Source organism: Struthio camelus, chromosome 2, assembly GCF_040807025.1.
Source record: "Struthio camelus isolate bStrCam1 chromosome 2, bStrCam1.hap1, whole genome shotgun sequence".
NCBI lineage: Eukaryota > Metazoa > Chordata > Aves > Struthioniformes > Struthionidae > Struthio > Struthio camelus.
Window position 1 is genome coordinate 102495695 of NC_090943.1, and position 26846 is coordinate 102522540.

At 40.2% G+C, this 26846-nt stretch overlaps 2 protein-coding genes across 3 annotated transcripts in view; one reads left to right on the forward strand and one right to left on the reverse strand.

Annotated features, from left to right (window-relative positions):
- Nucleotides 1-6: 6 nt before the first annotated feature.
- Nucleotides 7-25449, forward strand: TXNDC5 (thioredoxin domain containing 5). Of its 2 annotated transcripts, none has more exons than XM_068931898.1 (10): nt 7-98; nt 5014-5163; nt 7991-8096; nt 9281-9377; nt 11681-11796; nt 14039-14125; nt 17231-17371; nt 19757-19839; nt 23030-23159; nt 23759-25449. In XM_068931898.1, exons 2-10 carry the CDS (start codon nt 5075-5077, stop codon nt 23879-23881), a joined length of 972 nt encoding a protein of 323 aa, XP_068787999.1. In that variant the 5' UTR covers nt 7-98; nt 5014-5074; the 3' UTR covers nt 23882-25449. The 2 variants fall into 2 exon arrangements, with proteins under 2 accessions (XP_068787999.1, XP_068787998.1); XM_068931897.1 differs by lacking the exon at nt 7-98 and adding an exon at nt 381-679.
- BMP6 (bone morphogenetic protein 6) overlaps nt 23759-26846 on the reverse strand; it is a 100667-nt gene continuing 97579 nt past the window's right edge. The window contains exon 7 of the mRNA XM_068931896.1: nt 23759-26815. Coding sequence (XP_068787997.1) covers nt 26666-26815 — 150 coding nt within the window. The 3' untranslated portion in view covers nt 23759-26665. The remainder of the gene's footprint in view (nt 26816-26846) is intronic.

Here is a 26846-nt window from a genome sequence, read left to right on the forward strand (position 1 = left end):
GTGGGTGCATGAGCCTAGGGACTTCTGCAGCCAGACGCCACAGGGCACGGCCTGTCCTCCTAACAGGGATATCAGGGAGCCGGTCGCCAGTATCATGAGTAAGACAAGCAACCCATCAGCAGAAACTTCACGCCCAGGCCGGGCTTGGGAGACAGGCACAGACAGGGAGAGCAGCGCTGTACGAAACCCAGCGGCTCCCAGAGGGGGCTGAGGGTGTGCGTGGGGCCGGTGCGAGGGTGAACAGTGTGTGGGCACGGGGTGTGTGAGTGGGGGGGGATGATGTGGGGAGGGTGTTGGGGCGGAGGAAGGGGAGGGATACGCGTGCCGGGGGGGGGTTGCGGAGGGGGTAGGTGGTGTGGGGGGCGGGCGGCAGCAGGGGGCGGGGCGGGGGGCGGGAGGGAGGCGGCGGCTGCCGGCCGCGGCTTTCGGCGCTCGACCGTCTCGGCGCTGCGATGGCTGCGCTCCGCTGCGGCCCGGCCTGGTGGCGTCTCCTTTCCTTGGCCGCTCTCGGCCCCGTCCTCTGCAGCGCGCCGGCCCGGGCGGAGCCGGATCTAGAGCCGGGCCCGGCCGCGGAGCCGGAGCGGGAGGCGGACCCGCACGGGCGGCACCTCTACAGCGCGGAGATGCTGCGGCACGGCGCCGCCGCCGCCCCCCACTTCGTCATGTTCTTCGCCCCGTGGTGGGTATCCGGCAGCGGCGGCCGGCGCGGCGCGGCCCGGCCCGGCCCGGCTCGGCTCGGCTCGGCCTGGCGCCTCCGCCGCCCGCCCCTTCCCCGCGTTGACGTGGCGCCGGGAGGGGGCCGGGCCGGCGCGGCGGAGGCGGCCGTGGGGGGTGGGGGCTGCGAGGGGCCGGGCCGGGGGCTGAGGCCCGCGCTTGCTGCTGCCGCCGCCGCGCCCCGCTCGTCGCCGGCCGCGGCGCGGGGGCCCGCGGGGAAGGCGCTGTGGCTGCCGGGGGCGCCTTCCCCGCGGCGCTGCCGGTCCCGTCGCCGGCTCCGCGGGGCCTGCAGGAGCTCGGGCCGCCCCGCCGGGCGGCCCCGGCGCCGCCTCAGGTTTGGCCGCGAGCGCTCCCATAGTTCGGTGTGGTTCGCTGACTCCGCGCCCCGGCTCTTGCCAGTGCTTTCTCGCTCAAGTTATGTATGTTCTCTCTGTAGTGATGAAGTTAAGGGGGAGCGTTGCTGCAAAGCCAGCGTAAATTAGCAGCCCTGCGTCCCCGAGGCAGCGGGGAGCCCTGCCAGGCAGCGGCACGTTAAGGGAGCTGGAGAGTTTGCAGCACCTCTACCGCGCTTTCGGCCTCCACTGGTACATTTGGCCTAAGAGAAGAGAAGAGCTGAGAACCCAGCTCTTTCTTAGCTGAGAAGAGTCCAAGAACCCAGCTTGCTTAGATATTTCAGCTGTCAGGAGGACAGTCTTTCTCATCACCTGGTCTTTGTAGTGATTGCTCACAGTCTTATTATCCCTTCCCCTACCTTTTTTTTTTTTTTTTTTTTTAAATCAATTTCTGACCTACAGTTATCCAGTAGGGATTTGGAGGGTTTTTGTTGTCAGGGTTTGTGTTTTTTTTCCCCGAGTACAATACAAAAACATAAGCAGAAGCTTAAATGAGCAGATGTTGTCCTTTATCCTCCGAAGATCACAAAAGTGGAGGAAGGCTAACTTTCTGGTGAAGGACCTTTGAGGTGCTTTGAGATTCTAAGAAGTTCGCGTGTAGAGCGGGAATGCTTCTACTCTCTGTTCCGTTTTCACATGTTAATGTCTGTGTCAGCCATCTCTGAAATCAGATAAACTTCTGTCTTGGCACACTGCTTATGGGAGACCCTGTGCCAAATAAGCTGTGGAGAGTCCACCTTATACTCCACATTCTCAGTTTGCATCAGAGAGAGCTCTGGCCTTGCAAATCAGCTGCTCCATGCCCTTGGGAAGACTGCGGATCTCTGCCTAACTGGAATGTGAAGGAATTGCGTAGTTTCCCAGACTTGTTGCTGCTTCTCTGCACATAACTGTCACCCTTGATAGGCCTCATCCGGATCTCTGGGACACAGTTTCAGGGCCCTTGGTCTGGACATCCGGCTCCTAACAGGCATCAGCAACCTCAGGTTTCAGGTTCGAGGGGAAGAGAAGGAAAGGGAACTTCCGAGCGTTTGAGAAAGGTGCTTAGACACACTGTTAGTTTTATTAGGAATGGGGTCACACTGCAGTCTGACAGCCCTGGTGTTTATATTAGAACCTCCTTCCCCATTGCTAGGTGATTCTAACGTGATAGCCTACTAATGCATCTCACCAATACACACATTTTGGCGCTGCTCCCTGTAGTTGCAAGGCAGAAGCCTAGCATTCCTTTAGGATAGTCTTTGAGTGCCACAGAGGCTGCTAACACTGTGTCATGAGTACTAGCGGTGAGAGCTGGGTTAGGCAGAGCCAGCGTAACCCTTCTCTTCAGGATTATTGGAAGAAATGTCACTGAGGACCTCACCCCCACCCTTTTGAGAGCAACGGTACATACGAGGTCCTACATTTGTCTTAAATGTTGTGGGCTACTCCAGAAAGAGAGCACTCCAGGTCCTTTGTTGTCAGATGTCTTGAGATTTCTTTTTTTCTTTTTTGTCGTCGGCTTGTTCCCCTTTTATCTTTGCTCAGCTACGGACAGAACCATGAACTGGTTGGCTCTAGCTATTCTGAGATTTTGCCCGTGAGAGTCGCTCGTCTACAGAGGAGTGGGGTGTCCCCAGTTTTCTTAGTTGGAAGGAACCTCAGATGAGCAGTTTCAGTGCTTTATTTTGACCGCTGTCGATCTTTTCAACATGGAGTTCACTCAGCTGAAGCAAACTTGATTTCTGGAGTTTGTTGCTCTTGGATGGGATTGACTGGAACAACAGACTGTTCCAGTCTGTTGACTGGAATTTACTTTAGTTGTATTCTTTGGTCCAGAGGGAGACTAGTCCCATGTTGCTCGTACTGGTATACCTGACTATCCAAGGGCACACAGACATTTTTGAATCAGGTAATGATTTGGGTTGTGTTTTGCTGTGGAGCTGCCCTAGCTAATTGTAGAACTCAAGCTGTACTGGTGGCCTCCAAGGATGTCTGTTCACTGCTACCTGCAGAGGGCTTATCAGTAACTGGAAGTTTTTGACACATGTAGTCCATGTGTATGTTTACTTTTCTTCTTTTCATAGACCAGTAAGTCCACCGTCCAGTTTTCCAGGTGAGAGACACTGATGTTGTAAGAGGGACACTGATGTATCAGTGTGAAGGTAAAGCAGTGTGATACATAGATATTGCCACAGCAACATAATCTCCAGGCACGATCACTTACGGCACATAGTTTGTCCAGAGTTAAAATGGGCTACCTATCCCCGAACTCCTGTCAATAACCTCTTTTCACCCTTGCCTCCTGATGTTAATAGTATACAAGAGGCCATTTTTCAGAAAGGTGTATCTCTTTGGATCTTGATTTATGGTTGTTAGCAGAGATTACTAATGCTTGCACCTTCCTAGCCCATGCAGGGAAGGAATACCAGGACTCCTTACTGACTCTCAGGTCTCCACTATCCCCAGTACTAGAACTAGCTGCTCCTCCAGTCCCACTAATTTAGTCTGGAGTCATAGCAACAAAAGACTGCGTAGTAGGTACATGGGGCTAGGGGTGCCCTGTGACGTTAGATGGTCTTGCTCTGTTTATTTTTTGGCCTCTCTGATTTTTATATATCCTGCAGCTACGTTTTATGAATTCTAGGAAAAGTATTTCAGGGACTGTCCAGTCTTGAAGTTAAATCCAGAATTGAGATGTCATGACTCCATATTAGCATGATATTCCAGCAGTCAAAAATCATGAAAGCTGCTCTGACGTGGACTGTGGAAGAGAAAGATGGATACAGTGTTGGGCTCATAATTAATAACTCAATTTACAGTTGTTTTTTCTTATAAGCAATAGTCAATTTTTATGAGAACCAAGAATGACTTACTAGTGGGTTTACTGATTGAGGTATGAGGGGGTTTTTCCTGCTGTACTTTGAATTTCAGCTTGTATAATCTGAAGAAGGGAGGGAATGCAGAACTTTGTGCATAGCCAAGATAAAGGTGGACAAGGCAGCTATGTTCTGTGTTTAAAAAACAGAGGGTTAAGTATTTGAGATTTCCTTACCTAGATTTCCATGCACAGATCTTTAACACCACTGTTCATTCAGTGTTTAAAATTTAGGGAAAGGGACCAGAGAATCCAAAATTTTCCTCCTAATTCAGTGTCTTTTAAAGAGTTGACTGTGGAAGGCCTTTAGTCTGAAGTTAAATATTTTAAGTAATAAAATATTTCATTACAGTTATAGGAATAGGATATTACTGTAATACTAGAAAATGGATGACTGGAGTAAAACCCATTTTCTACTTCTACAGGAGTTGCTGTTTTAGCAACTATATTAGGCCAGATTTCTGTAGAGATATTATTGTAATATATAGTGTGCTGCTGTAACAAAGCACAGTATCTGAGGATTTTGATAAACCCTATTTAGAATCCAGTGCCTGATGGTTTCATGGCTCGTGAGCTCCAATCCTAGTGATGCACCTAAGGCCATTTGTGCTTATAAAGAGACTAGAAACTACTATCTTACCTGCTGCTTACAGAAACAGTATTTTGAAATGTAAGAGCGTAAAGGAAGTTAGACATGTGATTTCTCCAGAAAGTTGGAAGACTGAGAGAGGTTTTCCTCACAAAGGTCATAGTGAAATGTAGACTTTGTACTGTATAAGGATCAATAGCAACAAGTTCTGATTTCTTGACAATTTTTATATGAAAAGTATTTGCAGTGTTTTACAATATTTATATTGTACAAAACTTACAGTGCTGCAGTAGTACTCATTGTTACTTACTGTAGCAGTGCTTGAGTATGGAAGATTTCTGACTTAACTCTTTTGAAATTTGCTAAAATCTCTGACTGTTCCTGTATGTGATTTTTCCATAGATTAGTTTGCCTCTAAACAGGAGCAATTATCAGGAACTATTTTGTTTATTCTGTTGCAGGTGTGGACATTGTCAGCGTCTGCAGCCAACCTGGAATGATTTGGGAGATAAATACAATAACATGGAAAACCCACAGGTCTATGTTGTTAAAGTGGATTGTACCGTAGATATTCCACTGTGCTCCGAATTTGGTGTTCGAGGATACCCAACGTAAGTATAAGAGGATGTCTGCTCTTACTACTTTTTTTGTAGTTTTTCATGATCCTTTGCCAGTTTATTTGCTCTAACTTCTAAGCTATATTTTTTATGGTTTTCTTTGTAGCCCTTTGGACTTCATATGTTCATTTTAAGCCTCAGTACTACACTGCCAAGTATTCTATGACATAGACTACTCTCTCTCTCTCTCTCTCTCTCTCTCTCTCTCTCTTTTTCTAAGAAGCTGATTTGTATCTTGGAAGATGGCTGTGCTTAAATAAAGTCCAGAAGTGTTTCCTTTCCTTCTCCTTTTTTTTTTTTCTCCCCTCCCAAGGGAGCTGTTTTCTCAAGCAGTAGCACATTATGCAACACTGATATAACAGCTGGTCTTTGTTAATCATCTTTTTAAAAATAATTTTTTGCATGTTCAGGTACGCAGCCCTGTTGACAATCAATGTATAGGTGATCTCTTAAACTTTTGAGTGAACTTGATGCTCATAAAATGATAAATTAATGGTATCATCTAGGGTAGTGGTGGTGGCGCTATACAGACTTTTCTACGTAATTTTGTTTATATTGGTCTAGGAGAAATTAATCTGCAGTTTGGATTTGCTAAACCTATCTTATTACAAAGGATATATGCCTTACTACATCAGCTCCAGGAGACAGAATGTGATCTAGGGTATCTGTAAGAGGTCAGACTGGGTAGTGCTTTCATCTTAGATATGCATACTGCTTTCTTAGCTGCTAAAAGGGGGAGAAAGATTTTTTTTTTCCACTTGTATTTTCATTAAAGCTTCTGGAAACAATCCCATCCTTTTTTGGAACTACTTTACTAGTAACTCCTCTTTGTGGGGATAAGGGGAAAATACTGTCTTCTGTAGCCCTTCCACAGCCTGTATTTTTTGGTTTTTCTTCCCCATGTTGATCTTATCTAGTGTTACTGCTGTCCCCAGCAACAACCTAATTTTGGCATGTACTTCTGTCTACACTGACTTTGAGGCAGATGAGTATAATTGCTTAGAAGTTGAAAATTAGAAATAGCAAAGCTCTCACTGGAGTTGGAATTGTCCTTACTGGCAGTTTGTGGTGTAGTTCCACTAGAAGCGCCGAGAAACAATGAATTTTACAACTTTCTTTAAATGTCCCCAAAAGTGAACACTGGTCGTCTTTATGTACTTAAATAATTTGTATTGTGGTACTCCCTTTGTAAAATAGAGAGAGTGGCACAGACTTTCAGCAAGAAAAAACAAATGGACACACAATTCTTTTTTTTTTTTTCTCCTCCTTTCTAAGATCTTTGGACATCTAAGGATAGCTAGCATTCATTTTCATCTGCTTGCAAAGTACAAATAATAAGGCAGTCATCTGCTAGCTGTAGGAGAAAGGTGAAGGAGAATTCATGTTTTCAATTTTCTTACTGTCTGAATCAGGACAAGTTTAACTAGCCTGTTTAACGTGTTCTTAAAAACCTTCAGTAAGGGAGATTTCACAACTTTCTGAGTCATAAAAGGGCTGTTGCAAGTCTAGGGTGTGCTGTTCCTTACAGTGCTTTTCCAAACACTTGTCAAAAGAAAGGCTGCATCCCTTTTCGCTGCCTTGAGAATGAAACTGGCTGGGACGCTGCCCGCTAGTCCGTGCACTTGTTAGTACAGTTGTCCCAGGGTTATGTGGTGCTGTAAAATACTCTTTCAACTGAATTAGAGAAAACTTATCCTAATTTGGATGAAATAAAGGTGCAACTGGCTCTTTAAGCTAATACATTGATTTTTTTTTTTCTTGTTAGTCTTCAGAAGTATTACCATGAGGTTTATTTTAGATGTTTTTCTGTTTTTGTTGTTTCCTTCTTATTATAAAATTGTGCTTTTTCTCAAAAAATTTGACCTTCTGTTCTGAGGAATGCTTAACAATATATTAAAGACAGTAGGAGCTTCTCTCTCTTTTGAATGCGTTTGCATTATGTGGTTTTGCAACACTTTCATATGTTAGTTTTTTTCCAACTTGCGGAATAAGAAGAGAAAGAAACATTTAAAGAAGGGGAAAAAATATAGTGGCAAAACCGCATCTTAGCAAGGGGAACTGAGGGCTAAATATGGATAGTAATTGAAACTAATTGTAATTTATTTAAAAAAAAAAAAAAAAGACCAGATCAGAAGTGGATATTGTCCCTTTGCAAATATACTTCAAATTTAAACTTAATCAAATCTTTAATAGTAAGTTTTAAATACTTTATAGAACAGTTTTGATAGCAGTTATTAAATGTTACAATCATGAAGTCCTAAAATCCCTACAAGCAATCACTTATCTCCTTATCCTATTCGCTTGTTTCAGAGTGTTTTTAATCAGCTTAATACCACGTGAAAAGTCATATATTTCAAGAGTAGTCATAGAACAGAACATGAAAAAGAAATTCCTGAGAAAACAAGCTTTGGATTTTTTCCCATGAAGATGGAGAGAGGAGAACAAAACAGAACTTTTATTTTTTGGCAAACTAAAATAGGATTCTTAGGCCTAAAGAATAATTAACCTCAGAACTAGAATCGGCAGGGTTTTTATTTGCTGCTGCTTACTAATCAAAATAATTAAAATATTTTGTTTTTTAACATGGTATTTCTGTCTGTTATTTTTAAAACCCCCTTTAAAAGTTTATGTGGGAATGAAAGAGGTGTCCTAAGGTATAGTTATGTTGAAAGAGAGGCCTGATGCTAATGTTAATAATCTGGAGAGCTCTTACTGTAGCCTAAGCTGAATTACTGTGAATTAACAAAGCATTTTAACTTCTGGAGAATATTTCACGTGTGAAATTTTTTATCTTACTTTTTTCCACGTTTTAATCTTTTAGCCTAAAGCTGCTTAAACCAGGACAAGAACCTCTGAAATACCAAGGTCCTAGAGACTTACAGACACTGGAAAGCTGGATGTTGGAGAAACTAAATGAGGAACCATCTGTAAGTTAAAAGGAAGTAGGAGGAGGAAATACTTCCTTCTACAGACTTTCTGCTCTCTAATTTATGTAGATTAGGTTTCACTTTCCAGGGGGAAATCTGCTCCTGAGAATAAAGTTCAGATGGCAATAACAATATGGAAAAGTTTCCAAATGAGTCAGAATAGGAATCAAAACTGACAGCCTATGACCTGCCCTTTGTTTCCTGTATTTAAAACTATGGTTCATAATGCCATTTTTAATCAAGTATTAGCATTTTCACATTTTAAGATACAGTTTTTTTTTTTTGTGTCCATTCAGTTGACACCTGGAGAGCATAATGTCTTCAGAGTAAGAGAACTGATTTAGTTACAATATGATATAAATAGCGTTTGTGTTGGGCTTGGCATCCCATGTTGTTACAAGGAAGTTATCTTTAGCTCGGTTATTAGCTGATAATGTTGTAGCTTAAAGAAGAGGTTTAAAGCGGTCGGTCAAGTAAGTTTACCTAGCGTTATCATTAGGGAAACCATTGAGTTTAGGAGTAGCACTCAAATAGGTTAGTCAAGCCTTGCCTACAATTAAATTTAAAATTCCTTTTTCTAATCAAGATAAAGCTGAAATGATTGATCACAGTTAGAACATGATTTTATTTAAATAAAGTGCATGTTATGCATTTTTAACAATTAAACATTAAATGCTAAACTATTTTAAGAAATGTACTTTGAATTTTTTTAATTTATTTCCAACTCTGACGTAGTATCTAGTAAATAGCCATTCCCTTTAGCAAAAGTGCAGTGTTTGCTGCAACGTGTCTATAAAGCGTTTGTACCTTTTCCACTGTTGCTGATCTCATGGGACCATTAGGTCCTTCCTCCCTACGTTAGAGGGGCAGAAAATAGCTTTCTCACTATCTCTTTTAAAGTAGCCAAAAGACCACTGAAACTGGTGTGGTGACAGATATGGCTGATACGTGAAGCTGTGGAGGAAAATTGTTATACAATCTAAGTGTATGAATATATGGTAATATTATGAATGTTATAGCAATTGCTGTGCATTGTGATTGTACTACAGCATGGTGAGAGGCTTGTGACTGTGATAGCTGTTTTTTATGTGATAGTCTTTCTCATATTTTGCATTCAAGTACAGGAATCAAATATTGTGTATTTACTATATGAGACAAATATAAATTTTCTTTTTCATGAATAGGATCTAGGTTCTGATGTGGAGCCACCAAAAGCACCTGAACCTAAGCAGGGAATGTATGAACTCTCAGCAGACAATTTCAAGATGCACATAGCAGAAGGTAACTATTTTTTTTCATGAGCAAGAGAGTGTCTTGCTTACAGAGACTTCAGTAGTGAGAAGTCTGCAAGAGAAATGTTAAAGGTATCCCCTTCCTACTTTCTTTTCCAATAATGCATATTGAAAGAGGATGATATGACACATTGTATACAATGCACTAGTTTCATTACATACTGCATACCATAAGACAGTTTAAGAACAGTACTCCAGTAAGAAAATAGTAAAATTAAGGCCTCTAGTCACATGGAAGAAGCAAGTTAGCTTGCTTGAGTAACCTGTCTCTTTTCCGTGAGCTCCTCGCTCAGTTGCATTCTTGCCACTCACCGAGTGTTCTTGCAAGTCCTGTTTCTTCTTTCCTAGGCATTGACGTGTTCATACTCCCAAGCTGCTTTGCTAGCCAAATATAACACACCTCCCTACCCCTACCCCACTCCAGTCTGGATCCATATTTGGTGCTGTTTAGCTTCCTTCCTCCAGAATTTAATGTGGGCAAAACACCTAGCTTCAGTTTAGCCATCTGAAAACGTTTTGTCCGGAATCTTTAAAAAATAAGCCCAGATGTGGTACCTGACATGGGAAATTTCATTCCCACACAGTAGGCCTTTTAAAGAAAGGAGCAAGATCTTACAGTACAGACTTTTGGGCTATCATCACAACAGGTGGTCTTATTATCTCCCATCTTTTTTCTTAAAAGCAAAGGCCGGACTAAGTTAACTCTCTGTGCCCATGTGATACCATCATTGAGACAGATACTAAAGCTTCTTAAAGTAACCATCAATTAAAATATTAAAAATACTTTCAAGCGTAAAAGTGCATTTTGTGCCACTAACTTAAGATTTACCTGTATTTGTGACTTAACATTGAATTACATCAAAACACTTCATGAATTTTTCCCTGAGCCTTCAGGAACACCCTGAGCATTAAACAACAATAAGCACCGTTTTCCCAATCTGTAAATTTGAGTTTAGTGCATGTGTGAATGTCTTAAGTGTAGCCATTGGCATCTGTACGTATGTGGAGAAGGTGGTCTTACTATGGTGTGTTATGGGTGAGCAGGTTCATGATCCATAAAGCTGTTGTCCTCTCTTGACTTCTGTCATAAGAAGTTCGGTGCTTAAATTCAGCAGCAGGCTTAGTAGTTCCAGCTGGATTGTTGACTTTTCTTCTTAATCAGTCTCCCTTTGCCTTTTTGGTGCTCTAGGACTATTTTCCTGTCAGGGAGGAGCCCAGAGCATGTGGTATAAAATAGTTATTTCTGATTAGATTTTCTTATTATTCATGGGAAATTTCATTTTGCAGTTTACTTTGCCAAAGCGAAGTAACTCAATCAGCTTGAAAGCATTCCTGGTGCAGAGTACACAAGTTAGAGTTCACTACTATTGCAGTTTACATTTCCTAGTTACTTTGTGGCATCTTTCCTCTGACTCTTCTGTGAACAAGCCCTCAGAGTAGAACAGAATTCTAGTAATATCTGTCCCAAAGCAGTCTTCAAAGGATTACAGCTAATGCTTTTAAAAAGAGCTTTTCCCCAATTGCTCGTGTTTCCTTCAAATGCATTTTTTTGTTTGTTTTGATTATGTTCATTTTTGTATTGTATTAATAGAGCATTACCTTGATGTGTGCAAAAGCATGCAGCATCTGGAATGAATAGTAATCTTAATTGAAGGAAATTAACATATTCTGGTGCTCTTCAATTAAGTTTATGCTTTTAAACTAAGCATTAGCATGAGATAGTAAATTTTTGTGGTGTTCCATAGAGAGGAGAGTCTGTACTAGCAACAGCAATTTCTGAATAACTAACATGAAAATACAAAGAGCAGGGCAGAAGAGGAGAGTTATAAGCTTAACTAAATTATTTGCGTAGCTTAGACACTTGATGCAGTGATATTTGCTTAGAAACGTTTAAGTTGAAGTCTAATGCTTACATTGATTTGTGCTGTTATAAATACATAGTCCTTTGTGGTTCTTTCTACTCTGTAATTGTGCAAGTGATTGACTTGGTAGAATTAGAAATTTTAGCAACTGATTAAAAATATCATCATTTTAATAACTTATTTGTTGGCTTGGAGTTGTGAAGCTGTTCAGGATTTCAGAGAAATTGGCAACGCATACGAGTGGGACTGCATACAATATTGAAAACCTAATTGCTGAATCAGTATTCTCTCCTTGCCTTTATTCTGCTTTATTTCCTATCTCTGCTCGGTAAATATATTTGCAGTCTGCGATTACTATCTAGTCCTTTAATTGTAGCCAAATTCATTCCAAATGAGTTAGATCCATTTCTTTTTTTTCCTGATTCCAAAGGTAATCACTTTATCAAATTCTTTGCCCCCTGGTGTGGTCATTGCAAGGCTTTGGCCCCAACGTGGGAACAGCTGGCTCTAGCATTTGAACATTCGGAAGCTGTCAAGGTTGGCAAGGTTGGTGAAGTGCTTTTTTCTTAATCTGTTTTATGTGAATGACTGTTTCAGCCCAGTATCATGCTGTCCATTCTGTGCTCTGCAAATAACAATTTAGTTTTGTTTGTCACTTGGTAAGCCCTTTTGTCTTTATACTTCTTATTTTAACTTTGAGATGGCTTTTTCTTACACATCCAAAGATTTAGCTCACTTTATTTTGAAGAGATGGCTAATTTGTTACCACTGACAGGACTTGCCCTTTTTAAGCAAGGACTTGACAGAAATGTTGAACGCAGCTCCCTGTGTTTCAGAGATGTAAAGGAATAAGTCAGGTACTTTAGGTGATGGGAATAATATTTTGAGAGTTGCTTTTTTATTATGCTTCCCCTTTGTCAAAACCTGATAGACTTCAGTATTTATTTGGAGCAGGAAAGTACTTATACTGGTTTGCTGTTTACAGCACTGGATTTCTTTTTAGGTCTACAGGGCCTAATGATGAGTTATTTCTTTTTTTTCTTTTTTTTCTTTTTTTTCTCTCTCTTCAGCCCCCAGAGAGCTTTCTAAAAGTTTCAGGTGGTCTTCCACCTTAAAAACTGATATCTTGTCCTGCTTTACTATTTTCCTTAGGGATGTTAACCAGATTCTGTGGTGTATTTACCATGGGAGCTTGTTACTTGTACGTGGAGTGACTTCTATGCAGAGGTATGGAGGTAGTGCTGCAACTGGAGTTACTCACTTTATTTACTGACCCATACCTAAGTCCAGGTGGCTGATGATGTGAATCCCTCTGTATCTGACAACAGTGGAAAACCTACTGGGCCTGATTTCCATATCCTTAAGCCTTCAGATTGGCTCTGCTAATCTGAAAGAGAGCATAACAGTTAGCAGTGCTGCCTCTCTTGCAGAGGGACAGAAAAGCTGCAGGCTTCCCTGTCTCTGCACTAATAGCACTTTCAGCTATTGCTGGGGATGATGAGCTTTATTGCTTTTTTCTGTAAAGTGTTTTTTGAAAGTCCTTTGACTCGGATACACTGTAAAGGTACAGAGCAGGTCAGAGTGGTTAAACTGTAGAGAGGAACATACATCATTTTGAAACCTGGTGGATATAAAATTAGATTTTTTTCTGAGATTAATGTATCACAGAATATTGCTCATTTGATACTGTTTGTACCAAATGTAGCATGTGCTGATTTACTTTTTGAGAATCTGGAAAGCTTGCTGTATGATAAAATCATTGCTGAGCTTAAGTATCTTCTTTGAAGCTATCATTCTCTGATATCCAGAGATCTACAAACCAAAAATGTCCGAAATTTTTTGTTTTAATCAGTTCTCTGTTGTATTCAAGCATCGCACAGTTACTCTTACTGATATTTGCTATATAATAAAGCCTCTAAAATTTGTCCCAATGTTTGGTCAATTTTGTGTAACTGCATACATTGTGAAATTATGTGAAGCATGTCCTTGCTAAGATTATAAGTCTGTAAGCAAACAGGAAACGCAACTGTGTCTAAGAAGGTTGAATGATGACCTTCATGTAATCTGGGGGAATAGTGTCTTAATAGCGAAGCTATCTACTGGCAAGATTCTGTGTAATCTTTGTAATTGATCTTCAGTGATCTGGAGCAAAGTGTTTCTAATGTAAGATTCAAAATCCAAGTGCTCTGCCGAGCAAAGGCCCCCTTGCTTCCGTTACCTTTTTTCTTTCTTTTGAAAAAGATTATAAACTGGTGACTTTATAGATTGGTATATGGAAAATTAGAACTGGATGTCGCTATGCGCTTGGAATAAAGTTAACTTATCAGCTGTTGACATATCTTCTAATTTTAAAGAGTGGTCTTATTTGTAGAGAATGGGTGAGCCAATAGATCTTCGCTTTGAAGCTCTCTCATATTAGCATTTTTATCTTACCGTCCGTGTAGTGATTTTATTCACTGAAAATACCAGCATTTATTTTAATTGGAATATTTAATTATGTTCTCATTTTTCTTTGCTACTGTTTCTACTACCTTCTGTCCGTGTCAGATCTGTGTTCTCCCCTCTGCCCCTCCAAACAAACACGCACAGCTTCCCAGTTAGGCAACCAAACCACTCTTTGGAAGGCAGGCATAATAGTTATCAAGACGTTATTTGGTACTGACTTTTGCCAGGGTGCGTGTTGCTTGCTCCTGTATTTTTCTGAGATTTTAAACTTAAAGGAGGGTATGATTCTTGTTGAGTGTTTATTTTACGCACTAAATGATTTATAATTCTTTTCAAAATGTAGGTTGATTGTACCCAGCATTACGAAGTCTGCTCTGAAAACCAAGTTCGTGGCTATCCCACTCTCCTCTGGTTTAGGGATGGTGAAAAGGTGAGTCTGGAAGCTCTCCAGAAGATCAGACCATTTTTTCCTAAATTACGATAGTATCGGAGTTGTGCTTGCGTCCTAGGAGAAAAGATAAAATGGGCATATAAAAATCTTGTGAGAGAGTCTGAAGGTATTGGAGGTTCAGTCTGGTACTGGAAGAGGTACGCTTGAGCCGCATTGATCCACAAAATTTAGAGGATGTTGATGCTTGTGGTTGGTAAATACCGGTAGGGTATTCATAAATCTATAGGCAGGATCTCCAAGTACGGAACCATATGAGAGACTTCTGGGTGTACTTTATCTTAACAGTTTATCTCCTGTGGAACACAAATAAAATATATGAACTAGAAATAATAAAAGGTTATGCAGTCTTCCGCAGCGTGTATCTGAAGGTTCACATCTGTAAGTGGTGCCTATCTGCCAGTGTCTGAGAATGCAAGTTCATCATCCTACAAATATGAGCACTTGTTACGATACCGGGAGAGTCCTGTGCCCCCAGCTGACCTTTTGCCTAGTAGCAATTCAAAGGCTTATAATATTCTGAAGAGTTTTGGGGAAGTAAAATATTTAAAGTACCACGTTCATGAACAACAGCAAATAAATATTCCAAATAGTAGTGTTGTTTATCATATATTTCACATTTTTAAGATACTTAAAAGTCATTTACTTTAATAGATTTAAAAAATAGTCCTGCAAGCAGAGAACCCGGGACTTTCCTTTTAGCTCTTACTAAGATCCAGGGTTTTTTGTTTCCTTGCCACATTCATCTTGCATTCATTTTTCCACAGCTACGGTACAAGAGCTGTAAGGTTTGCTACTCGGTCCAGTTTAGTGGCTGTTGCTTGGGGCAGTTTTCTAGGCGCTCCATGGGGCACTGCAGCTTGTTTCCCCTCTTCTGGAGGCAGATGTTCTGACTGCTTGGAAATCAGATAAAACGTATGCTTCCGTTTCTCCCAGATGTGCTTCTAAAAAGAAAGTGACTATAAGTACATGCAAACACGTGAATTTTGGTATAAGCACACCTATAAGATCAGGCAACCCAGGGAACTTCAATGAAGAAGCACTTAGTGTTGTGCATCCCAGCCTGATTCATATAGAAGATATGGGGCCTTGTTACTGCTCAACCAGCTGTGCCTGGCACATGTCAGAAGCAGAATTTGAAGCTCTGAGAGAGTGCTCAAGTCAGACAGGGTGGCATGTCCAGTGTTAGAGGTATTTTCAGTTAGTTAAAATTCCATCTGTATGTGGTTTGGGTGTGAAGAACAGAAACGCCCTGATACTCCAGCATGGCTTTCTGAGCTGCTTTGTGCTGCTGTCTTCAGGTGCTGTACCAAGAGGGATTTTTTCAGATAGCCATAGATGGCAACGTACCTTGCCAGAACCATAATATCTTGATGTAGAACAGTTAGCTGTGCATTTTTGTGACAAGCCAGATCAGTATTTTTTGGACCTTTTGTCAATTATTGAAGTTTAAGTTGCTCTGAGTTACGTGAATCAAGAATGCAGTGAAAGAAAAAAGTCAAATCACTGCCGTTGTGTTTGGTAAGGGCGAATCTCAGCCGTTAGCCTGAGCAATGTATTTCTTTTGACAACAAACTGGCTTTTCTCTGTTGGCAGTGCGGTATTCCTTGGTGACGTACTGCCATCAGAATCACATGTTCCTCTTTGGATTGGTACAATATACTTAAAAGAAAAACGCACAAAAAAACAACTTTCCAGTAATCTGACCCAGAAATTCCTGGAAATCTCTCTAGCTACTATTGTACCCTGTTCAGTAAGAAGGGGGAGGAGGAGGACCGCCTCAGCCATCCAGCATTGTTGTCTGTAATTCCATCACTCTGTTGTCATAATTGAAATCTGGCATCACACCATCTGTGTTGGTTAGAGGTAGTAGAAACCCATGGAAGAAAGGAAGGGCATTAACCCTGCTTTGCTGAAATGGATACGAGCAAGCAGGTACAGGCTTTTTGTGTGACTGTTAAGTGAATTCCTTTGTCATTTAGACCCAACGTGGGGAAGATGACTATATTTAACGTATGAATGACAAAAGAAGGAAAATCTGTAGAAAGAGCTCTGAGGACACAGGAAATAGTTGAAGAGGCGTATCTGTTCTTCGCCCTAATGTATGGAAGTTTGTATGCTGTGTTTTGAACAGTTATTCCTCATCCGAAAGACTTCATTATGTATCTTGTAGCCCACACTTTGAGACTGAAATTCGAGTTGCATCCGAAATGGATGTTTTGTGTCTTCAAAGAGATCATCACTCTTTTGAACAGAGAAATTGATGAACACTCAAGTCGAGATAGCCAAGGGTAATCATTTAAAAGTCAGTTTTGAGATGGAAGACAATGGATTTGAAGCTATCAGCTGTTCAAAGGGATTGTGATTTCTTGACCTCTGGAATCATGTAAATATCTGAGATACAGAGAAGCATTTGAGGCAGACTGTGGTTTCTAGAAGATGTAGCTTGTTGAAGGCTTTATGTGCAGGTTCGGAAGCGTGGCTCAGCTTTCATCACAGAGTGATCCTGTTGGAGTTGTCTGCTCCACAGCAAATGCTTGTTCTCTGCTCCCGGGTGAACTTAAACATCTAGAGAGCATTGCCTTGCTGTAGGGATATGGGTTTTCCAAGGATCTATGACAAATGTATGAGCCAGAGGAAGGACTGGGTAGTCAGGTGATGCGCATGTCAGTCTTTCAGCCCTGTCAAAGCACTGAACAGAGCTCTCATGGTAACAGAGGAGACTACCAAATAGCAATGGGTATTTTATTACTCCTCGCTGTAGCTTTAGGTTCACAAAAACAAAATTTGGGCTAAGGGAGAGGTGAAGATCAAAATGAAATTGTTTCTAAAACTTGCTTTTAGATATTCACTTCTGAAGTATCTTTCATTTACAAGAGATTTTAGATTTTCTTTTTGGTACAGAAGAACCTATGGCAAATCCTGAAGAGCTGGAATGAATGGAATGCCACAGAGAGGTTTAAAGACTAGTTAATCATATTTATTATGAATATGCATACACTCAGCAATCTTACATTTTTCTGGTAATTATTTATTTGCTAAATTAACTATATATACACACCTGCACAAACTATTTGATAATTGTAGGGTGACCAGTACAAAGGAAAGAGGGACTTCGATTCCTTAAAGGAATATGTGGATTCCCAACTACAGAGCTCTCAGAAAGAGCCACCAGCAGATAAACCCACTGAAGCTCCACAGCCATCTGCAGAACCCGCCCATGTTGAGGTAGGTGCTCCTGCCGCTCTGCAGTTGTATTAAGTGTTCAAACTGTTGCAGCAGCTTGTCCCCATCTTCCATGTGTTTACATCTTTGATAGCACGGCAATTTCTAACTGTAAACTACCAAATATTTTCCTGGTTACTTTTAGCAATTAATGAGTGGAATCAGATCATAAATCTTGTTTCTCCTTTTTTACTAACCTGAACAACTGAAAAATGTAAAAGAAAAAAGCTGCCTCTTGTTTAAGGTTTTAATTGGTTGTTTAGATAGAGTGGCATAAATGTGGTCTTCTCTTTTCTACTGAGCTGTGGAACCTTAGTCCAGTGACAGTATAATTCGTTGTCGTGGAGATGAACATGACTTGCAAAATTCTGACTTGAACCAAGGAAGATGGCACATCCCCAGTTTAAAAAAAAAAAAAAAAAAAAAATCCTAAACTTACAGACTTATCTCCAAAAATGACAAACGACCAGAAATTATGTAGACCGCCTTAAATGCGTGAGGGTAAGGTGCGTTGTGGCAGTAACACTCCCCAGGTTTAGAGGCTTGTTCTAATGGCGTTTGTAGGAGCTAGGGGGACTGAATATTGCCGAGGAATAGTTTGTAAACATAAACTGTTATCAAGTCTGGAAAACACATTTCCTCTGCCCAGAAAATAATAGACGGTGATTTATACTGCCTCTTAATGCTGAATGAACTTAGGAAATTAAAAAGTATCAATATTATTAGCACAAATATCGTCTATATGCAGCTTCTCATAAGAGAATATTGCCTTTCCCTTTTGACTTTTCCAGTTGGGTTACTCATCTTACATAAAGTGACCTTAAAAAAGTGATGTTAGGTTTCCAGTTTTCACGCCCCTCCAAAAGTAATTTTTTAAATTAACCTTATATTTGGAAGATACGCTTGTGTTAGCACAATGCAGAGAGTGCAGAGATTCTTTTTTTTATTTTTCGAGATGTAACATAAACCACATGTGCTATAAATTCCCACTTATGCCTTGATTGCGCCAGCACACGTACAAAACAGGAAAGGATTGTGGGGGGATTTTCGTCAAACTGTATTAGATGCAGTGAAGGACTAAACTTAGGCCTTTGCAACTTTACAGCCCAGCTTTGGATGCCACTATGTTTTGGTTCCTTCCCTTCAGGCACCTTTGTTCTGGTTTTGTTTTTGCAAGTTTTGAAACAAGGGGCTAGCCCATGTAGCCAGCAAACACTGACTATATTTACCATCAGCAGCCAGCAACTGGTTCCACGGGCAGCAAAAGCAATGAGTTCTGACTCCAAATGTGTCTCCCAGTGATAAGCCTCTCTGTGGATCCCCCCATGTCTAATAAGGGCCAAGTACATGGCAATCTTTTTTTTCACAAAAGTTATAGGAATTTTTATATCTGTGAGACTTCTACTGTTTTGTCAAACCTCATTAAAATTAGTCAAAAATGACCCTGAAATATTAGGGGAGAGTGACTAGCAGGTGTTCAGATTAAGTGATTGCATAAACTGCCTTTTCTTAAGAAACTAGGCTAAAATAGATTTATCTGATATTAAAGACTTATTTTTGAAGATAGGTCGTTCGTAGTGCTGTTCTGATAGTAATCTACAGATCTTTAAAATGTATTTCACTCTGTGGATCCTGGGAAGGTCCCTGTTGATGGGGTTTTCAGACTTGATATCTTGGACTGTAAACGATGTTTAGAACATCTGTTTTAGTTATCCATTTAGGAATTTCAGAACAGAAGAATATGTATTTACTGATCACTTCTGCTTCATTTAATAATTTGTAATTTCTTCATTTAATAACTAGAAAGTGTATTTCCTGACTTTGCAATAAATTTTTAGAAGGGATAATACTTTATCTTAATAAAAAAGTCTGATTTCATTAGCTCCCAGGCATTCACTGAAAACGTTTAAACCAGTGCCTTTAATCTGTAATTTTGAATCTCCTTTTGGCTTCTCTCCCTAACACTCTTATTGCAATAAAAATAGAACTGATATTATTGTCAGTTGCTCTCTTTTCCCCTTCTAGCCAAATCTGAAGCTGTTTCTAAACAAGAGATTGTTGTTTATTATTTTATTTGAATACCTTCCATCCTTAACAGTCTTGTACAAAAATGAAGTCTTGTTATTATACTGTGCTCTTATACAGTGTGTGTGACTGTAGGTAACATGATGTCCCCCTTTCACTCCCATACCATTACTCCTGAAATTAAGAGGAGTAAAAATTCTTCAGGACGTCCATGTGAGGGTGGTGTGATGATTTTCCTTTTGACAGGCATTTCTCTACATCTTTGTGAGCGAAGAAAGCAGCTGAAGGGTAGAAGTGAAGTATGCTGCTGCTACTGTTGTTATATCACCAGTGAATTTTTTTATTTTTTTATTTTTTGAACAGGCTACAGTGCTCTCCCTCTCCGAAAAAGACTTTGATGAAACCATTGCTAAAGGGATCACTTTTATTAAATTCTATGCTCCATGGTAAGCAATTTGTATGCATTGTTCACAATTATTGCTATTCTAAACTGTTTGTGCAGTTTGAGTTCTATGTAGTACTACTATAGTTGTTGTCTGGAACTAAAATGTGAGTTAATTGGAGAATGCGTGTGCTGGTAAGAATTACAACAGAAAGGCTCGATCTGTGTTAGCTTGCTTCGGATTCTTCTCTGTTGAAAAGCTGTCTGATGGAAAAGCTTTATTGTGTCAAGCTCCAGGTAACGTAAGGAAACAAGGTGAGTGAAACTTCCTTTGCAGGCTTAGCATGCTCCTACACCTTAATTAAGGAAAGCTTAGGGGAGCCTGTCAGGCAGCGCTGGTTGAGCACGGAGAACATGCTGGCATTTGGGTCCTGACCAGCCACAATCGACTTCTGTTGGAAGCCTCATTTAATCACCTGGGAGTTGTTACAGACTGTAGAGGTATGGATAGTGGGCTATCCGTTAAGTGACAAAAACTATTTTGCACAAGTGACAATTTCTAGACCTTTTTAAGATTATGTTCCATGTAATGTGTTCTTATAACAACCTAGGGTAGGAAGGACTGATGCATGTGGCTTTGATGTAGACATCCAACGGAAAGTGCTGGGGAAGAAAATTAATGTCCTGTCTCGCATCTGCCATTACCTGCATATCCAGCAGAGCTTGGGATCCAGTAAGACCCCAGTATTACAAACTCACTGAACAAATATTTCCCCCTTTTCTTAGTATTCCGAGACAAAAGGAAGGTTTAAAGTTTCTCCCTCAGGTTTATAGACTTAATATTACTTGTATCTGGATTGAACTCCAGTAAATTTGCTTGCTATCTTTCTCATCCATTGCCCAGTCTCTTAGCCACTAGAAAGAAGCCTGGTGTAGGCGCTGCGATGAAGCTGTGTATGAAAGGTAGCACATCTCTGATGTCATCACTAGCCATCCCATTAATGCAAGATTTTGACAGTACAGAAAGATCTTTTGTCCGTGGTGGTAAAGGGTCACCATTACAAAGCAACGCAGGCAAATGCAGCCTGTGCTCAGGAGTATAAAAATATTGCTCCTTAACTTTGACAGGACGCATGAATATATTTCTGATTTTAGGTAATCTAAATGATGGCAGTTTTCTCCAGTGTTGTCACCCCTTTTTTTAACCACTGTATGGTTCATCCCCACCCCAACTTCATGGTTACTGCTTTTTCTTCGCTCCCTTTATCCTTTCTGTTTATTATTGTCAGGAGTCGAGATGAATTCTGTGCTCTGCTCTGCTACTGCGTTCCCGGTAGAACTGTTTGTTAAATTCAGTTTACACCTGTGCACAAGGCAGAAAGATTCTAGTTTGATTTCTGAACCCAGGTCTTGTTTGCAGATGTAGAAGTTCATTACCTGAGAAGCTTTTTCTGGAAAAGTTTGGGATAAACAAGTGATCCCTTTCTAGCAAAGCTTTTTTAACAGTACTGCACTTTAACCATCTCCTCCTCTTGTGAGATTCTAACAGGGTGTTGCTGGTGCTCACAAACATTATGAGTGTCAGATGGCAAGCTGAGAAACAGAGGTTCAGGATGTGTAGCAAAGGAATAAGTTCTTAACCGGTATAGTCGCCCTGGCTGCAATAATCAGAAACCCGCTACCTAGGAAAATACTTTCTATATTTGTGTAGCTGGTATCCTAGTTTTAGCTCTGGAAGTCATGCTGTGTTTGCAGTTACAATGCACTGCATATAAATGACCTTTTTCTCTTCCAGCTGGCTTAACTTATGTTGGGATCAGCAAACACTATTATGTTGCTTGCTACTTCTATCCTCCAGTTAGTTTTGGATAAATATTAATGTTAACTTGCATAATAACTACTAGAACAGGATGATTTTATGCTTTTTTGCGTGGTCAAAAATTCTTTTATACTGTCACAATTTATTAACAAGGTGGCTTAAATATAGACTTAACTGTACTAAGCAGCTGCATTTTTGTGAATGCTCTGATTCAGCCTTACGGCAATTATAGGGCTGCTCTAATAACCCAGTTAAGGTGCAACAACTGCGTTAGAATAAAATGAGCAATGTAGCTTTAAAGGCTAAAGTGCTTTGGGAATTCTTCTTGAAGGCTTATGAACTTGGTTAAGTCAAGTTCAAAATACAAACAAAATTAATTCTTTCCTGTGGTTTCTGCCATTTTACAGTATTATTTTCTCTCTTGACATTGGTGTTTCAGTGTGTGTACTCTGTGGACTGCATTCTCGCATTACTGTAGGGACACAGCAGATTAAAGTGGAAATAGGATTTTTGGTATTATGGATGAAATAACGGGAATTATTCTGTATGTAAGGCAAATCAGAATAGAGCCTGATTTTTTTTTTTTTTCTTTATAAGTAAAGCGTATTGAGTAATAAACAACTTTCAATTGTAGATATATCTGAAAGTACAGTGGTAGTGGTTAAACTTCAAAGGAAGTGAAATTTTTTCCCAGAAAGTTTAAACTTTCAGTGAAAAAGTGCATTAAACTATTGGAATGTTCCTTAAAAACAGAATCTGTATTGAAAAAAGCGTCTATTAAAATTGAGTTTCCAGTATCAGTAAATGCTATATTGCTAAAGGAGGCAGTTAGGAATTAGAAACAAGTCAGCAAGGAAACTAAAATCTCATTTAAATAATTAAATATGTTACCATACATTTAGGCTTTGTAGCTTTAACTTGACTAACATTTACTACCTGAAAAACTAATACTAATTCACTGCTGGGAAAACTTAACTTGTACTACGTTCTGTAGGGCTTTGTAGCTTTAACTTGACTAACATTTACTACCTGAAAAACTAATACTAATTCACTGCTGGGAAAACTTAACTTGTACTACGTTCTGTAGCCTGTTTAAGACATGTTCGTTTCTAAGTGATCTTATTTTTCATTTAAGTATCCCGTGTTCTTTATTTGCTTTTATACTCTTCTTTAGAGTAAAATGTTAATGCACTGACATCCAGAATACCATTTCAGAAGAGACTAATGAAGGCCAGACACTACTTTAGTGCTTAACTTACTTAAAGTCACTCATTTGCCTAGTTCATTTACTGACATAATAGCATAAGGGAGTTGGAGGCCCAAAGCATTTGGAGGTAGGAAAGGCAGCTAGTTAAACTTACCGTTATCACAGTAAGACAGCAGAGATTAAATTAGAAGGTATATCTGCTAAACAAGTACCTCTCTCTGTTTCTAGGTGTGGCCACTGTAAGAACTTGGCTCCAACTTGGGAGAACCTTGCCAAAGAGCAATTTCCAGGTTTGACTGATGTCAAAATAGCAAAAGTCGACTGCACTGTGGAACGTAACGTCTGCAACAGATTTTCTGTAAGTGTGAAAGATCTGAAATGAATTGGATGATACTGTACCAAATGCTGGAGGCTCTAGCATGCAGTCTAGCTGGCTGGCTGTGCAGCTTTGTTCTCTGTTAGCAAGAAACTGGTAGTCCAGAACAGCGACGGGTGACACAGTGTCTTTCCTAGATTGCTTTTTCGCTTGTTCTCATTACTGGATAAAGTTGACAGAGTCCCTAATTTAAGAACTTCCCCGCTGTGAAAACACCAATGCAGTCTTGTGGCACCTGTTGAGAAGTTCTTTTCTTAGAAAAAAAGATGGCTTTCGGTCTGGTACCCAGACAGTTATAAAGACAAAGCTGGAGCTGGTGTTTGTAGTCGTTAATGAAAGAGCGTAGAGGAACATGTACTTTCCCATTTACTTATAAATTTTCAGAACTTATAGCTTGGCACTGAAAGCTGATTGTGTGTGTGTGTTTTTTGTTTTGTTTGCTTTTTTTTAATTAAAAAGGCTTTTTAGAGTGGTTTGGTGGCTTTTCAGAATCAAGTAAATACAAGTTAAGGATACTAGTGATTTAGAAATAAGTTACAAGTTTCTTTTCTTTTCTTTTCTTTTTTTTTTTTTTTTGGAAGGTACGTGGTTATCCTACACTTCTGCTTTTCCGAGGTGGAAAGAAAGTTAGTGAACACAATGGAACAAGAGATCTGGAAGCACTGCATAGCTTTGTTTTGCGTCAGGCAAGGGATGAATTGTAATAAAAGTCTCGCTGCTCCATCCCTGGCTGTCTTCGTACAGTAGTGGAGGGATTTAAATCATTGCCAATTTTCAAATAGTGTATGGGGGTACTGGGGCAATTTTTTTGTTTGTTTTGGGGAAACTGAATGTATTAAACATTGGTATCTTCCCTCTGTGTGTGTGTTAAAGACATGTCCTACCCTGTTTGTGAAGGGAAATGAACAAGTACTTACTGTGCAAATGGAGAACGTCTTCAGCTTTAGTAGTGTTACTGCATCTCTGTGTTACTGCAGTGAAGTGTAAATGGTTTCTTTTGAGACTAAAATACATTAGGGGAAGCAGTAATATTTTTGTCATCCGGTTGGATTTGGTCAAAAAGTAATCCTTACAAACTGCCCACCATTACTAGAAAGGTAAAAGCTGCAGCTGTGTTAAATTTTGCCTCTACAACAGTAGTTATAACCTATTTGTCTTAATATAGCTGCTGGTTAAGAAATGGAAAGTCACAGGAGGTTGAAAACACACACACCTTTGGAAGATACCAGGCCACCATGAGCTGGTTGTTTCCTGTTAATCCTCTCAGCATGGGAGGTCTAGCCATAATGAAAGTAATGGTACTGTAACACGTGCCTGAACGTTACTGATGCCACAGTGTACATATAGCAGATGGATTTTTGTAGGCTGCTTCCGTCCAGCTCCAGAGGAGTAACTATGGGCTATTTATATCGAGCTGAAGTGACGCTTCAGCTATTATAGGCACTATTGTAACTACTCCGTTAATACTAAATGGTCAGTTAGATGTTAGAGCTGATGACATGAGTTTCCTACCCTCACTGGAATCCAGACTTTGGGCTGACTTGTTCCCTAAGTATTCTGAATAAGGAGCAACAAGTAGTACAATGTTTAAATTTTCCATTCAGCCGTATTACAGTAGTCTAAAATAGTTCCCCCTTCCTCTTGAGCCTTAACCTTTTTCCAAGCTATTACTATTGATATGTTTGGAATGGTAGACCTATGCGATCTGTGTTGCCTTGGATTATAATATGGATCTATTCTTTGGTGCATAAGATGTTCCATGTTAGATATAATTGAAAGCCAAAGAATTTCCACAGCAGATACTGTTAAAATGCAATGACAATAGCAAACCGAGGACTGAATTCTGCCATCTCATGTACACAGAAACTCATGGAATGAGTGTGGCTACAGGCTAATTTGACAGATCTGTCAAGATACTGATTTTTGTCCATCATATGGAGTAGTGTTTGTTTTTGTTTTTTAAAAAAAGAAACAACAAATTTATAAATCAGTAAATTTCTCTTAGTACTTCACTTGACTGTTTGTCAAGAACCATTGGTTCTGTTCAATCTAAAACTGCGTAAGGGGGAAAAATCCACAATGAAAGCTAAGTATTGTACTGGCAGATGTATTAGATCAATGTCTTTACTTCTGCCTTAAAGGAAGCCTTTATTATCACGTTTTTAACAACTTTCTAGTGAAGCACAATCTCATGAGTTTCTTGTATAAAATCAAAGTGGTACAATTGTTTACACTGAGATTTTTTTCTAAATAAAAACTTTTTAAAAAAGCAGTCTTTCTATAAATGATACAGCACAATGAATATACAGTGACAAGTGCAATAAATTATAGCTTGTATTTACAAGAAGCCTTTTAAATGCAAGAATTAGAGGTAAGTGCATTTAATACAAGTTTAATATTGATCAAAACAATCAGTTTGCGATTAGCTTCTGCAAGACAAATTTCAAGCCCAAAACTGTGGCTACAGTGTGAATGTATTCTTTAAACCAGTTTGTTAGTTGCCTGGGTTGAAGGGGAAAAGTTGGCCAAATACTAGAATACTTTGTTGACATTCTGTCTTCCTGTAAATAAATTGTCCAACTAGAGAATGAATGGCCCAAAAGAAAACTTCTGTGTCTGACTTAAAGCTGTAGAAGGGTCCTACCTTCCTTCCTTCCTTCCTGGGCAAGTGGTAGTAGATGAGGCAGCTGCCAGGTGCAGAGTGAAAGGAAGTCACATAAGAACAAGAGTATAAAGTTACTGCCCAGTCAGATAGTGAACTGAGAAGATCATCCTAGTGCTTCTAACACAGGATGCAGCCATGCCACCTTACACTTGCCGCATCAGACTTGCACTGTGCTTGGAGAATAAGGGGACTTCAAGACTTGCTTTGGCACAATTTAAGATGCTTGTTATCAACACAGATGTCAGAAGGAGACTAACAGTATTAGGTGTAGTAACTGTTCCTTCCAGACAAAAGGCAATTCCTAACCTTAGTCAGAACTGCAGATTGTCTTGCACAAGATGCACAGTCTAAGGCTGAAGACCTAACAACGCTTTCTCTACTCTAGCTTCCCCTTCTCCCCTTTCCTACCCTCCCCTCCACCCCTGGAAAAAAAAAAAAAAAAAACCCTCACTGGTTTTGGGTCTTGGGTTGCCCGTTTGGTTAAAAATGAAGTACATGTCCAAGCAACTGAAAAGGCCAAGCTGCTGTGTGAGATTAAGACCGTCTCAGCTAGGTACAGTGTGTGTGGGCAGACTGCTGCTTTGCAAGCCCAGGCCCTGCAGAGCTGAATGGCTCTGTGATGTAGGGGCAGTTTTTAAGAACTGCAGCAGTTTTCTCCCACTACAGAGTGGGGCCCAAACCGCGTCCTCTCACAAGGCACATAAATGGTGTTTTAAAGGGTGTTTCATCACGATTATTTTTCCAAGGTCAGGTAGTTCTGGAAGTACAGAAGGTAGTAGTGAAGTTTGTGGTAGAATCACAGAGTCCATGTGAAGACTGTTTGTCAGTGACATCCACAAGCTCTTACTACCATATTCCTGTATTTCTTCAAGATTACATTAGAATTATCATCAAAATAAAGAACTGATATGGCATTTAGTTTGGTAGGTGCACAGCATGGTTTGGGAACGTAATCAGGATTCATAAGATGAACCTGTTGCCAAGAAAAGAAAACACAGTTCATA

Coding starts and splice junctions, on each gene's coding strand:
- TXNDC5 (XM_068931897.1), top strand. CDS start 453: ATGGCTGCGCTCCGCTGCGGCCCGGCCTGGTGGCGTCTCCTTTCCTTG. Junction 8,097..9,280: donor AACTAAATGAGGAACCATCT/GTAAGTTAAAAG, acceptor TTTCATGAATAG/GATCTAGGTTCTGATGTGGA. Junction 9,378..11,680: donor CAAGATGCACATAGCAGAAG/GTAACTATTTTT, acceptor CTGATTCCAAAG/GTAATCACTTTATCAAATTC.